General features: G+C 41.8%; 1 protein-coding gene across 5 annotated transcripts in view; it reads right to left on the bottom strand.

Annotated features, from left to right (window-relative positions):
- GABRA5 (gamma-aminobutyric acid type A receptor subunit alpha5) overlaps positions 1-13,849 on the bottom strand; it is a 58,232-nt gene that overhangs the window by 9,672 nt on the left and 34,711 nt on the right. For all 5 annotated transcript variants that reach the window (XM_068923232.1, XM_068923205.1, XM_068923214.1 and 2 more), the window contains one exon: positions 402-545. In XM_068923232.1, the coding sequence (XP_068779333.1) occupies positions 402-545 (144 nt within the window). The remainder of the gene's footprint in view (positions 1-401; positions 546-13,849) is intronic.

A 13,849-nucleotide genomic window follows, 5' to 3' on the forward strand; every position in this document is an offset into this window, starting at 1 on the left:
CCCAAGCGGTTTCATCAAGCAAATCATTTTAAAGCTGTGTTTGAAACAGATCAAATGTGTGGGTGGTTTTTGCATCCTGGGGTGGTTCCTCCTACAGGGAAATAAGCCAGCAATACTGCTGGCAGCCTCAGCAAAGGTAGTTGTCAAGAAGCTGCGTGCAACTTCAGCTAAATTGCAGGAGCTTGGATGCATCTTCAACAACAGCCCTCCAAAGCACCGAAGAGCCAGCAGATAGATACCCTCTCAGTGTTTCAGTGCCTCTGCTAAATAGTCAGGAATCTGCACATATCTCCCTAAGCCCTAGGGATGCTTCCCCCACCTCCTTGCAAAATAACTAGAGCCTGTGTATCTCTTCTAATGCTTGTGTTTTCAGCAAGGATGGGGTGGGGAGATTGTCCTACCTGTACTCGTGCTGATGTTTTCAGTTCCTACAGTTTGTCCCATCAGGTGGTACTGGTTAAGTCGTGAACCATCTTCTGCCACCACCACAGATGTTGTGGTACTATTAGTCCACACATAGATCACTTCAGAATTGGGGTAGGCATCTGTTGACAAGGTGGGGGGGGTGGGGAGAGATGGTGATGAGTAAAACACTGTATAATATTTTAGTGGCTCTTTAAATGATAAATAGTGGGGAGAGGGAAGAATGGAGGAGTGAGACTGAATGGAGAAAAACAAATAAAGATGATATAACCATGTTCCCATACGCCCAGCTCAAACAAAACATTAGGTTGAAGCCTTCTAATGTAACAGATGTGTGGGATGGTTTGTCAAAGGCTGGAACAGTAGAGGTATAAATATAATTCATCATAGCCACTTGATTTGGGAAAGAGCAACTCAGACCCATACTCATCTAGCTGGCAGTTCCTAAATCCTAGCAAGCTGCAAAATGTGCTTTGTTGAAGTCCCCCCTCAAAAGCATTTGGTACCTTCAGTGCCTGGATAATGACAGAGCTTCTGTCAGCCCTTCTCCAGGACCAAATATATGAGTGATGCCATGTGTCAGTGCTGGGTCTGATGTGTGCGGGAGGAGAGGTGGTGGTATTTGTGTGTGTGGACTGGGAACTGGTTGTGCATGCAGGGCCTGGGCTTGCGTGTGCAAGGACGGATCTTCGTGTGCATGGATGAACGGACTGAACTGCACCTATTGATCTGGGAATATATGCGTGTGCATGAGGCAAGTATGTCTTGTATGCAGGGGAAGACTGTAGGTAAAGAAAGCTGGGATGTGTGTGCATGCCTCTCTGAGTATGTGTGTGTGTGTGTGCGTGTGTGACGCAAATAAACAAGGAAAGTAATTAGGGGGTCAGACTGTAAAGGAGAGCAGGAGCTGAGGGTTGTGCATATAAGAGTGAATGGGTGGTTGTCTGTATACACATGCGCATCTAAAGATGTGAATATGACAAGAGTTCTGTCTAACATAAGTCTTAGGAAATAAAGGTACTGGCAGTACTGCCAAATCACTCATTTCTCAATAATGTTGCTGTTATTTTTAAAGCCCTAACACCTGGAGTAATTACACTATTATGAAGAAATCTCAGCTTTCTTTTAGAAAGACTGTCAAGGTAGTTTTTTTATTTCTTTAAGCCTTCTTTGCAGATAAAGTCTTAAAAAATCCAGGAACTGACTATACATTTAAATATGTTTCATTTAATTTAAGCAGCTCTCATGGTTTTTAGAACATCTTGATTGTTGAATGCTTTCAGCTAGAATCCATTGTACTAAAATCTCTAAAAAGCAGGCAAGGTTTACTTTTCAAATAAAAGGTGAAATGTAGATAGAGTTGGAAGTGGTCTGAAGCAGAATGCTAATATCTAACCTTCCACTATAGCTTGGGGGTACAGAATGCTTTCTTCTGGATAAAATAACGTCCTAGTTCAGTTAAATCTGTGCAAAAGGCAACACGGTGGCTTTCCACATAAGAACTTGAAAGGCAAGGGCCAACTATTAGCTTGAAGGATCATACGTACTGTCTCCAACAGACTGAAAGTCTTGTTTGCCAGAGCCAGTAAGCTCTCTTGGAAAGCTGCAGTTCCATGAAAGACTTAAAAACTTTCACAGACAGCAGTTCAACATGAGATTTTGAGCCACTGCAATGGTAAAAAAAAAAGCTAAGGCATAACTAAGGTTGTATGGAGGCATACAACCAGAAATGTCAGGCAAAAAATGGGAAGTGATCCTGATTCAGGTTCGGAGCATATCGAGAATAACGAGCTCCAGATCACTGGGGTACATACCAGGGCAGTAAGTAGTATTTTCTGTTTTTCCTGTTCTTAGTCTTCCCTTGGCATCTGTGGGAAGCACCGCAGGAGGTAGAATACTAGGCTAGATACACCTTTGGTCTAACCTTTTACGGTTATTCTTACATTGTTGTCCACACCTCAGAAAAGATATGGAAATAATAAGGACACAGTGAGAGAGTCCAAAAGAGGGTCACAAGAATTTCCAGGGACTGGAACACGAGTCTTATGATCTGAAGCCTAAGGAGCTCAGCTTATTTAGCTCATTGACAAGAAGTTGAGATATGAGTAAAATCACTGAGTATAGATACTCACATATGGAAATCTAAGAACAAGGTAAATTTAATACCACTGACAAAAGCAAAAGAAAATTAAATATCTGGAAGATGGTTTCAGGCAGATTGACCTGAGGAATTTCCTGTAAGTGGGGGTAAATAAACAGTGGATCACCTTCCAAAAGAACGTTATGGACTACTGTTACTAGAAATACTATAACGTGATGAGCATTTTTCCCATCATATGACTGAGAGTAGATCATTGCTGCTGTGTTTAGGGCTGGAGCCAATTCTGCCTTTCGAAGTTGAGGATCTACGAATCTTCCATCCTTCATTAGCCGCGCAAGAACAAGACTGCTTCTGTTCTTTCAATGTGCTCATATTTGTAGCTGTGAAGTAAAATTGCTGTAACTATATTCTGTGACCAATTTTGAAAGGCTAAGAAGGAATTTCTTCCCACTGAACAGTATTTGCATCATATGAAGTGATGGGATTTCACCTTTCTCTGCAGAGGTGAGATGCTCTTCACATCTCAGAGATGATTACCGTTTCATAATATTTTATATAATTCCTAAATTGGATCTTAAGAAGGGAAGTAGGAGGAGGGGGGTCAACTGGGAAAGGTGTTGCAGAAAGCCCTCTTTCTTAAATGTTTGTTTGATACATGCTGTTCATGTGCTGATAGCCCAATGAATGCCGGATTTGAGCAGGCAGATTTTGGATTGTCAAAGAATTTGTCATTTGCCTATGTTACTTCTTATGCCCAAGAGCTGGACTTCTTCCTGGGATCATCTAGATGTGTCTCACCTCAGCAGTTCCTGTTACTGCTAGGGTCCCAGGCATTGGCATCACTGGGTTTGTCCTGTTTTCTGCCTACAGCACACAATATTCAGTCTGACTAGACACTTCCAAGTCAGAACAGCATAACCAAATTCTGCTGAAACAAAAGCCATGGTGGAACACAGGCCCACAAGGCTTAAAAAGTATTCACCTTACTCTCCAGCTCTGCCGAGTCTTGAAGGGGCTCCTACTCAGAGCAGCCCAGCACTTTCTCCTGTTAAAAAATCATCTCTAATTCAGCACCCAGAAGGTGCCAAAATTCCACCTGGGCTCTCACAGGTATGCTCAAGCAATACTCCGTAAGACTTTCTTGCAAAATCATGGCAGAAAAGGAAGGCTGCCCATCTTAGGACAGCCTGGTGACAAAACCCTTAGCCAGGGAAGAGCAGAGCTCGAAGCCAGCCTCTGCCCGGGAGGAGGGTCCAAGCCTGCAGGTCCTCTCCCACAGCAGAGTATCTACTGCTAGGCTGCCACGCAGAAAGCTGTGGGTGCTTCTTCCTGAAGCAGTGCTTCTCTCACTGAAGCCGTGGCACTGCTCGGCCAAGAGTATAAGTGCCTACGGGAAAAGGAAGAACAGCTCAGCTAGCAGGGGGAGGTCACCTCCAGGTATCTGTGCACTTGCAGTAGGTACTTGTCTTCCTAACTCGAACCTTCTGCCATGTCTCCCTAGAAACCTCAAACCCCAGTTATCCCGACCTTGCCTATCAAAAGCTCCACAGATGCTTCTGGTAACGTATGAAGTACAATTAGGCACAGTTGTATTGAAAGCTGAAAGTGTAGAAGTAGTCTAGAACAAGGTTATTTTGGTATGAGGATAGAGCAGGTGCTCACAGAGAGACGGTATTATTCACTGTCATACCAAACTGTGTAAAAACCTTCCTCTATTTCAGTAAAGCTCCCAGAAGGTTTTCAGTCCACCAGGCTTGCTGAAGAACTGAAAAAAATCAGCTCATGCTACCCGCAGTTACGGGGAAGCTTTACTGCTGACAAAGGAATAAGTAAGTCCCTCACCTCCACTACATGGCATACACACATGCACAGCTCAGGGAGGTAAGAAGTCTCTCAGAGGGTGACAGAAGTGTAGCAGATGCTTCGTCTTAATATATTGGGAGAATACTGCTGATGTTGCTGAAAAAGCAAACCCAAATTCAAAGTCACTGAAAAAACAAGTGAGACTGCTTGATGTTTATTCTAATCTAAGCAAGTGGACTTCTTTTGTTCTTTCTGAATCTAAATAATTAATTTGGTGTTCTTAATAATCATTTTGCTGGCTTCCCAGTGAAAGCAGAAGCCTCATTAAACTATCCTTTCTCTTCCATTCTACCAAAAAAGCAAGAAAAAAAGGTAGCAGTTGGAATGGACGGCTGAAAATACAGAAAGGTATGATGCTACTAAGTGAGAAAATGACAACAGACATTTATTTCTAGGGGACATTTGATAAACGGCTACAGGCTTATCATCTATAAGAATGATGCAATAAAGCTATTTTTCCCCATATCTGTTAACTGATGAGCGAATCCCGTTTTCTACATTCTAAAGTAAGTCCAACAAACACCACAATGAATACAAAAGCTGTAAACATCTTCTTTACTATGCCTCGCACCCTTCCTACTGTCTTCCTGCTCTCATATGTCTGGCAAGGTAAGCATGAAATGGTCTATCATCTTACCTCAGTGAACGGAAGATGGGAGCAATCACCAACAAAGGGAGGAAGTACGTTTAGGAGAAAGTCTGACAAAGCAAATCAGCCAATTGGTAGGATCTAAAGGATTCCTGCCATTTGCTTTGCCATTGAAGAGTGCCATGTTTTCCCTTTGATAGTCACACAGGAACTGGAAAAGCAACACTGGAACAACTGCCCTTGTTGATTTGTTGGCCTCTTTCAAAGTATTTTTACTTTAGACATTTTTTATGGCAAGAATGTTAAAAGGACGTGAATGAGATAGTCAAGCTGCCTCTCAGACTAACGAAATAGTAGGTTGAGGGCAGGGAGTCGTCTTCTCGTGGCATCTCTCCCATACCACAAGACAATGGTGCCAGCTGTGCTTTCTCTCTTTCCCTTCCCAAACTGGAATAGACTCCAGGCAAAAACCATAGTGTTTCTTGGCTTCTGAAGTAAAATAAACCCAAATATTGATGGCTGAGTCCAAACTTCAAGTCCATGGGACTCAGCTGTTTTTCCCTGACGGACCTTTTAAACTACCACCCATGAGAAATAAAAACAACACTGAAGTCTGGTCAGTAAGCTTTCATATCCTCATGACAGGACGGAAAATAGTTTGGTAAAAAAAAGAATCTTGAAAAAATCAGCCCTCAAAATCTTTGATAAACCTCACAGGATGTCATAAGATCTTTGGTCTACTTAATGCAGTGCCTGCATAATGAGATAATGCTGGCTTGCGAAATGTGGGAATAAGTGTGCATGAATGCACACCTGCATGTTTCAGTTTGCATTCCATAATCAAATAAGCTATCACATAAAAATCACAATCCATGACTGGAATTTTTCTTTCAGAAATGCACTATTCAGTGATTGAATTAACATAAAGCGGTACTGAAGAAAGATGATTTTTAGCTTGTTTTCTGTGTTACTTATTACAACTGCGTAGCTATATTCTTAGACTCCATCATCATATTTAGCACATGCCTCAGAATCATTAGACTGTCTAATCTTGAAGTGTTGCTAATCCCTATCAAAGCCTGTCGATTGTCAAAGATGAGCGCAAATTATCAGTTTACTTAGAACATCTAATTACAATCTGAATATGCATTCAGATCTCTATCTGTCTCTCCATTTGTCTATCTATCTATCTATCTGCTTGACTCACTTAAAAGAGATTGCTAAATAATTAAATAGATATCCAGGTTTACAATCTTTCAAAGACTTCTGCAGGCAATAAAATAGTGCTGCTACTAAGTCACAAGCTATCAGCCTGATTTCTAAGAGTCAAACAGGGTTTCTTCTGGTTTGTGCATGAATACTTTCTACCTCATTACAAAGCATCAATCAATCATTGTGCCTAGACAACTGAGGCCAGATCTGAGCTCTGTAACTGGAAGTTCCCATTAAATTCTCCTGATAAGAAAGAACTAGTGTACAAATGAGATCACTCTGTAGGAAAAATAGGTGCAAAAGAATATAGTTTTAAGTATAAAAACAAGATGTGCTACTAAATATGCACGAACTGGGTCTTAGGGGAATAGTTTTCTTTTATAATAATCAGTTATGAAAGTAAAACTGCAATTTAAATACTTAGAGTAATGTATTCACATATTCAGTGATTAAGAGCCTAAAATTAAGACTTTGGAATAATAATGATGACGGATTTACTATTCTTTGGGAATCTGAAGTTCGTGAAAATCACCTAAGGGACCTGAAATCATCAGAATTAAGGCCGACCATTTAAACTGGCATGAACTTACAGCAGCTTTATAAACAGAATGCATGACTTCAAATATGGTGACACAGACAAAAAGTATAACGTATAAATACAAGGGATTATAAATGAGAAAATCCAGAACGAAGCATTTTTTGGAACGGCGTGGTATCATCTAGGTGGGACAATGGAGGACAAGTGAGGAGGAAACTGCTGTCATGAAATTAAAACAACTCTTTTATGAAAACTGACGAGAAAAGATAATTGAACACCATGTGGCTGTGAAATGGGCAGCATGAAGTTCAGCTTTACTAAAATGATCATTACTGTCCTTTCTGAAGTTATGTTTTCCCTATAAAAAGTTTTATTAGATTCTGTATTCACATTCCACAGGGAATTGAATAGGATAGGATAAAAAAAATGCACTAGACAGGTCTCAGGAGACTTCATTGCCAAGCAACACTAATATACTATAGTAATTATTCATTACTAAAAGAATAAAACCCTAGACAGAAATGACTCTGTTTCAGAAAGTAATTTAGAAGTCATCTCTCAGTAAAACATGGGAATAGGAATGTGCTAGAAGCTCCTGCGGCTCAGAAATGAAACGGAAGCACTGACTGTATCCATGAGGTAGCAACACATACAGGACTGAAGATGCCTGTGAAATTGATTTTGAGACATACAGTGTTATATACGCATATACACACGTGTGTTTGTGTTTATACATATATGTATTTATCTTAAGTTTCTTCAGCTTTTTAGTGACAAGGGGAGTCTCCTGACTAATTTTAGAAGTTCCAGTTCATGGAGGAGAACTTTGAGTGTGACCTGACTCAGAGCTCAAAAATAGAAGGCAAATAAAAAAAAAAAAAACTTCATGATTTTGTTCAAAAGCAACTTTGTGATTTTGGAGGTGTGATTCATGATTAGCATAGGCAAGGCTGCTGACTGCTTTGAATTGGCTATTTGCAAGCTGGTAGACTAAATTACAGTCATACTAACAATGAATGTAATATGAATACTAATGAACAGTTGTACTGGTAATTCCCCCAGATGCACTGCCTTCACAGGATGCTATTACACCACTTAAGATTAACCCTGTACTAGGAGCTGTGCAGGGTAACACAGAATTTCTCTCAAGGATCGCTGTGGGGACAGCACGGCAATTTGAACACTGCCCCATAAAGAGGTGTGCATATTTGCAACCACACAGGCGGCATCACTGATAACTTTACCTATTCATCACCCCATCTTGCAGGACCACCGGGCAACACAGGAGCAATCCAAGCAGCGCATATATTCCCCAAGCACAGCAACTGCACCTGTGATGGCCTCCTTGCTGGCTCTTCTACCACTGCTTAGCCACTTGAAAATCCCGTCTGTGATCAGGACTTGGTACACGGATTAAAAACCACACATGGCATACTAAATAGAGCTGTGCACCCTGGGATAACAGCTCCTCAGACTCCACTCCCCAAAAGAGAAGGCAAGCGGTGAGGAAAGTTTTTCCAACAAACAGCATTGAGCTGAGAACAGAAAGGTCACTCCCCTGAAATAGGAAGAACTTAAAACTGTTTCAGGATTGAAATGTTTCTAGGACGCAGGACAATGCTCTGTGATAGGACAATCAAAGAAACTCCCCAACGCAGAGTCTGAGATCTGGTACTGCATGCACAGATGCTGATGCAGGAAGGCACACTGAAAAGGGTGGCTAAGCTGGGGCAAGTGCAGGGCCTCTACACGTCCAGGTGCCCTGAGGTGCCATGCAGCACCCACAGCAGAGGAAAGGTCCTCTCCCCAAAGTCCCTGCTCTCACTAAGAACTCATTTTAGAGAGCAGGGGATGTTTTCCTTCTTTCACCTTTTCCTTTCAGCCTGCACCCCATTTCTTTCTCTCACTGCAGTCAGTACTTATAACACAACTTCTTCCTTTATTTTCTGATTAAGTGACAGCCATCTTGATCTAGAACTAATTTCAGGACTGATTTTACACCACATTTCACGGTGCCTACACAATTGCCTTTCATATGGAAGGGGTAAAAATCTGTTATTCCAGCCTCTGATATTTTCTTTTTTTTTCTGTTACACTTGTCATGTTATGGCTGGTATAAATACCTGTTGCAAGGGGAGAGGAGCAATAGAGCAGAGGGACATGCTGGGACGACATTTAAAAATGCAAAATACCTTGGGATCTCCCTATCCCTGTGCTGGTCTTTGTAGGCCAGGTAAATGGTAATTCCAAACTTGTGGGCTAGGTTTAGTGCTGTAGAAACATTTAATGACCTTTGAATTTAAAATCACAATATTAGGCAGCTATATTAACTGCTTCATTAGTAAAAACAGCATGGTCATGAAGAAGATGTTAAAGATTTAATTTACTTTTTGCAAAGCACACAAAAGTATCCTCCAAAGTGTGACTGACACCATTATTCACACTGCATAGTATCTTGCTCTGTAAGCAATCCTGATTGCAGTGGTCTACTCATTTTTAAGCTGCCACTTGATAACAGCAAAGCTACTATGATAAGCTCTCCAGCAGTATCCCTGAAGGTGTTTTTGAGAAATGCTGAGTGAATTATAGAATATACTCAATTTGATCTTGTTGTGAAGGGTTCCTTCACAAAACATGGTAATTTTAGCTAACTCTAACATCACAGAATAAAATTTTGACCTCACCATAATCAACAGAAGTTCTTCCCACCACCTTCAGTGAGGCCAGGAACTCACCCATTACAGTCAGCAAGCATATCTACCACGCTACTGTTCAAAGGATCATGGATTATAAATCAGTACGGCCTAAAATCAGCAAAGAGTGATTGGGGCTACTTGTGGCACTAAATATATGCCTTTGTTTCTGAAACAAGTCCCTTAACGAAGAAATTTACAACTCTCAGAAGTACTGCGACATTAATAACATTCTGTGAACGTATAATAGGTATGTAAAGGCAGTAGGCTGAAATGTTACCGTTCAAACACTGTACTACTGCTCAGAAATCACAACCGTTAAACTTATTCCCAATGCCCAAGTTACAGTCATCTAAAACTCAGAAGTGGGAAATCTCCAGAAACGCATGGTTACAAAACAGATCTTCTGATTCCCGTTCCCAGCTGCTAGCCTGAAAGCTCAGCTAGTTTAACTGGGTTTTCCCAAATCCAGAGTGCCTGCTCTTTAGAAGGTATATCACTGTTTTATATACTATGACATACTGCAGCATGACTGCAAACGTCAGGCACTCACGGCTACTGAAACAGCACACAAAAGTCCTAAACAATGTCTGCTCCAGAGGTCTTCAGAACAGCTATGCAAAACGAAGCATCTGCAGTCCTGAGAACAGGTGCTGGCCTAGAAACCAAGAAATATGGCTTGTATTCCTACTTCTGGCACTAAGACGACATTTTGGAAAAGACTCCAGTTTTTTAAGTCTCTGACTATACCACTCTGTTGTGGGTCACTGTGTAGCCCATAACTGGACTATAATGTATTTCAGAGAAGGGAGTTACTCCGGGAAATCATAAATCTTGTTTGCCGCATGAGGGCTGCCACAGACTCACTCTTCCTTTTCCCTCCATTCAACTTTCTCTTGTGTATCACCAAGGCCTTTTCATTTCCCTTCATAATGAACACAAAAGAAGTAGTTTGCTAATGGGTACAAAACCTCCGGAGGCCCTCAATTCAAACCACCCTGCCTCAGTGATGAATAAAAGCTACTTTCATCAGGAGCCCCTCTGAAGTGAGTTGTTGACTCCAGCCTCCAGCTGCTTATCAGCGTAGCTGCCATTTCACACGCTGCCTGTGGCAGAAGCTAAATGAACCCCCCCTCTTTGGAAAATGTCCCTTCAAGTCACAGAGACCCAGGCCCAAAAGTGCTTATTGATTTTATCTGTTCTGTACACAAGTGGAACATTTCCTTATCTACAGCCACCAACTGACCCCCTTTTAGTCATCTGTTTTAGGAGGAGATTAACCTGAGCTTAGAAACATCTACTTCTCTCCCCTGACTATAAGAGGGTGAGAGTGATTAGCTCAGCTGTATATATTTACACTGTAGAAATATAAATAGGTGAGAAGAATCCCATCTTGCTGACAGATTTTACTGGGATGTTTTCAGTAAAATCAGTAGCTGCTAGTGCAGGCTGGGCATGAGGAGTTTTTCACTGGACATGATGTGGGAATGGGGAAGAAAAGGAGGTCCTTCAGGCTTTCCTTCTTCCCTTCCATTCCTTCACTGAGGACAGCAAAAAAATGGTTGTTTCATTTGACGAAACTTGCTGAGCTAGAACTGCAGCATGCACTGAATTACAGCTTGGGCTAACTTGGCTTTCTGTATAGGAGATGAAGCTGCATAGGAGATGAAGCTGATAAGGGATCTAGCAATTTACAGGAAGGATTCCCTGGCTGATGACAGAGGTGTCGTGAAGGACCTGCCAGACTGGAAACTGAAATCAAAGTTTTAGCATTGTCTTGCAGCATTTTCTTCAAAACCGTAGGCAACTAATTTTGTCATTAACGTACTGCAGTAGCACTGGGAGGCTCTAATTTGAACCTAGGGACCCATAATGACAGACGTAAGAAAAGCAGCTAATGAACCACTCTCTCTTTGCTCAGAAGAGACTGCAATTGCTCTTTGCCTCCTTCATCCCCACCTGCGAAATGCAGGCAGCAGAGTCCTACCTACCTCACACCGGTATCATGAGAATGATTTCAGAAACTTTTTTGAAATGCTTAAAAGCCATGGAAATGGCCACCTTAGAAAATAACAGCCATTCAAAACACGGTTTGGAAAGCAATGAAGCAGTTATTTACCCATTTGTCTCATTTGCAAATAATATCCCATGTACCAATGGGATAAACCAGGCAGTGATCCATGGCTGGCAACTCCAAGCCCTCTCTGCGCTCTCTGGGCATGAGGGACTCAGCTATGTCTTTGCAGTTTTGCAGATAAAGGGTTGTTTGAAGGCCATATGTGCCTTAAGTACACTAAACACAGATTATCTGTACATTGCTTTTGACTGCTGATAACTCAAATTGAGCCACTGTTTTCCTGTAATCAGGCAGTTGTGCGACCTTTAAATTTAGGCTGAAATCGCCAGTGTGGGCAAGATACGATGATGTTTCATCCATCACTTGGGTATCCCGACTACTCTGCCACAATATGTCTTGAGCTCTTATACACAAGATAAGAAATTCTGTTGAATAGCTCCACGCCAGCTCCTTCCCTCGCCTGCACTTTTGTTTCCTTCAGCTTGAAAATGCTGCCTGTCCAGCTTTTCCCCCTCAAAAGTCTCAGGTGCACAGGCCATCACTCAATGAAGAGGCCGCTCATGAGACGCCAGCCGGCGGCTTGCAGGCTTTCAGCGGCTGCCTTTCAGCGGCCTCTCTGCAGCCAGCACAAAAGATGCTGCCCAAGCCCCCCAGGAAGCACTGCTTACAAATATAAAAAATGATTTCATTAACCACGATCTTGCCCACAAGGTGGCCGCTCTGGGCTGGTAGGGAGCCAAGCCTGCAGCCGCTGCACTTCAGCAGGGCTTGCAGCCTGCGGTTGTCACCGATTGCGAGCCGAATATGGGAGACAACAGCTTTTTCAGCTCCTATGGTAAATGCCCTGCACTAGTCACTGTTCTGTCTGACCTTCCCTTTTAACTCTACTATGGACATAGAGGGAAAAACAGTCACTGGCTTCTGAACAGAAAATCACAAAAAGGATCAAGCGACTGATCCAAAAATGGGCTGTGTTTCACAGGGAAATAATCATGCCTAGAGGACTGGAGAGTAGCAAATGCTATGTTTTTAATGTATTTTTTAAATTCTCCAGGTGCAAAGAGCGATCATTTGTATGTGACAAACTCTTTGAAAAGTTAATTAAAGGCAGCAACTGCAAACAATGAGGATGAAACCAGGCCAGAGTCTCCAAAGGAAGGCCACGCCAGGCCAATCTCTTACAGAAAGTTCTGGATGTGTCACAGTTACAGGTGAAGAAAAATGACTGTCCTGATAATTTTGAGAGGCTCATACAAAGCGTTCTTTGCCCTTTTGTCACAATAAAATTCCTATGGGAAACCCACCAAATGAGAAAATAGTTAGGGCCATGCAATTCTGATTAAAAGTATGGTCTCATAATGGTGGGACTGTGAACCACGCAGTCCAGGCTCAGGAGCTTATTTTTTAAATTCTAAGCAGATTTCTATTAAGAAAAGCTTATTAGATCTCAGAAATATCCAAATATTACAGTATTTTCTTTTATATATCACACATCCTCAATCTCCTGCCCTTTGGAGCTCCAGGTTACATTGCTCCACGTTGACTTTGGGACTGAACATAAGAATGAAGATGCTGACAGCACTGCCTGCTCAAAGCCAGACGAAAGAGGTTTCTGTATTGCTACAGATCTATATTTGAAATGAGTGCAGTCTGTGCTGCGAGAACACATAAGTGTTTATTGATATAACCTACTCCACCAGATGCAGGAAAGAAGAGCACAGCTCAAATGAGACACTTGCAGAAATGGTATAGCTGTCTCTATTGAAAAGCTTTACTGACTTAATATATTAAAGATCCTTTCTAAAAAATAACACTTCCATCAGAAAGGGCTAAAATAGTACCTCAATCAGATATAATAGCCTGCCACCAACATACGCAACACCTAACTAATTCACAGCAGTGATTGGTTCCTCTGACCAAAGGACCACAGAGGTATCTATTTCTGTGCTAGCTATGCAGAGAAAAAGGGACTTTGAAGTTCCTCTAACCAAGCTACAATATACTTACTCAAATCTGAGCTAGTATTGTAGAGAAATAAGAACTTCTAAAACATGATTCATCTCAGATAGTTATCAGAAACAGGTCTACTGAATCGTACTACAGAAGTACTTATTTCTCTTCAGTGACCATAAAGGGATGCTAGACAACTAATTCGGATATAGCTGTCTGTCTAAAATTGTCAGAAATCCATCCTGGCTGTTTACCAAGGCTCTGCTATCAACACAAGGCTTTTAATATGGGCCCAGATAGCTCTGTTCACTCTGGAGCAGAACATTTCCTTGTCTCAGAACAGACAAGAGCCACAGCAGATTTCTGCAAGTCTAGTGGAGCCTCGGGACTCTAGCGAATCCCT

The sequence above is a fragment of the Struthio camelus genome, chromosome 1 (assembly GCF_040807025.1).
Source record: "Struthio camelus isolate bStrCam1 chromosome 1, bStrCam1.hap1, whole genome shotgun sequence".
NCBI classification, from domain to species: domain Eukaryota; kingdom Metazoa; phylum Chordata; class Aves; order Struthioniformes; family Struthionidae; genus Struthio; species Struthio camelus.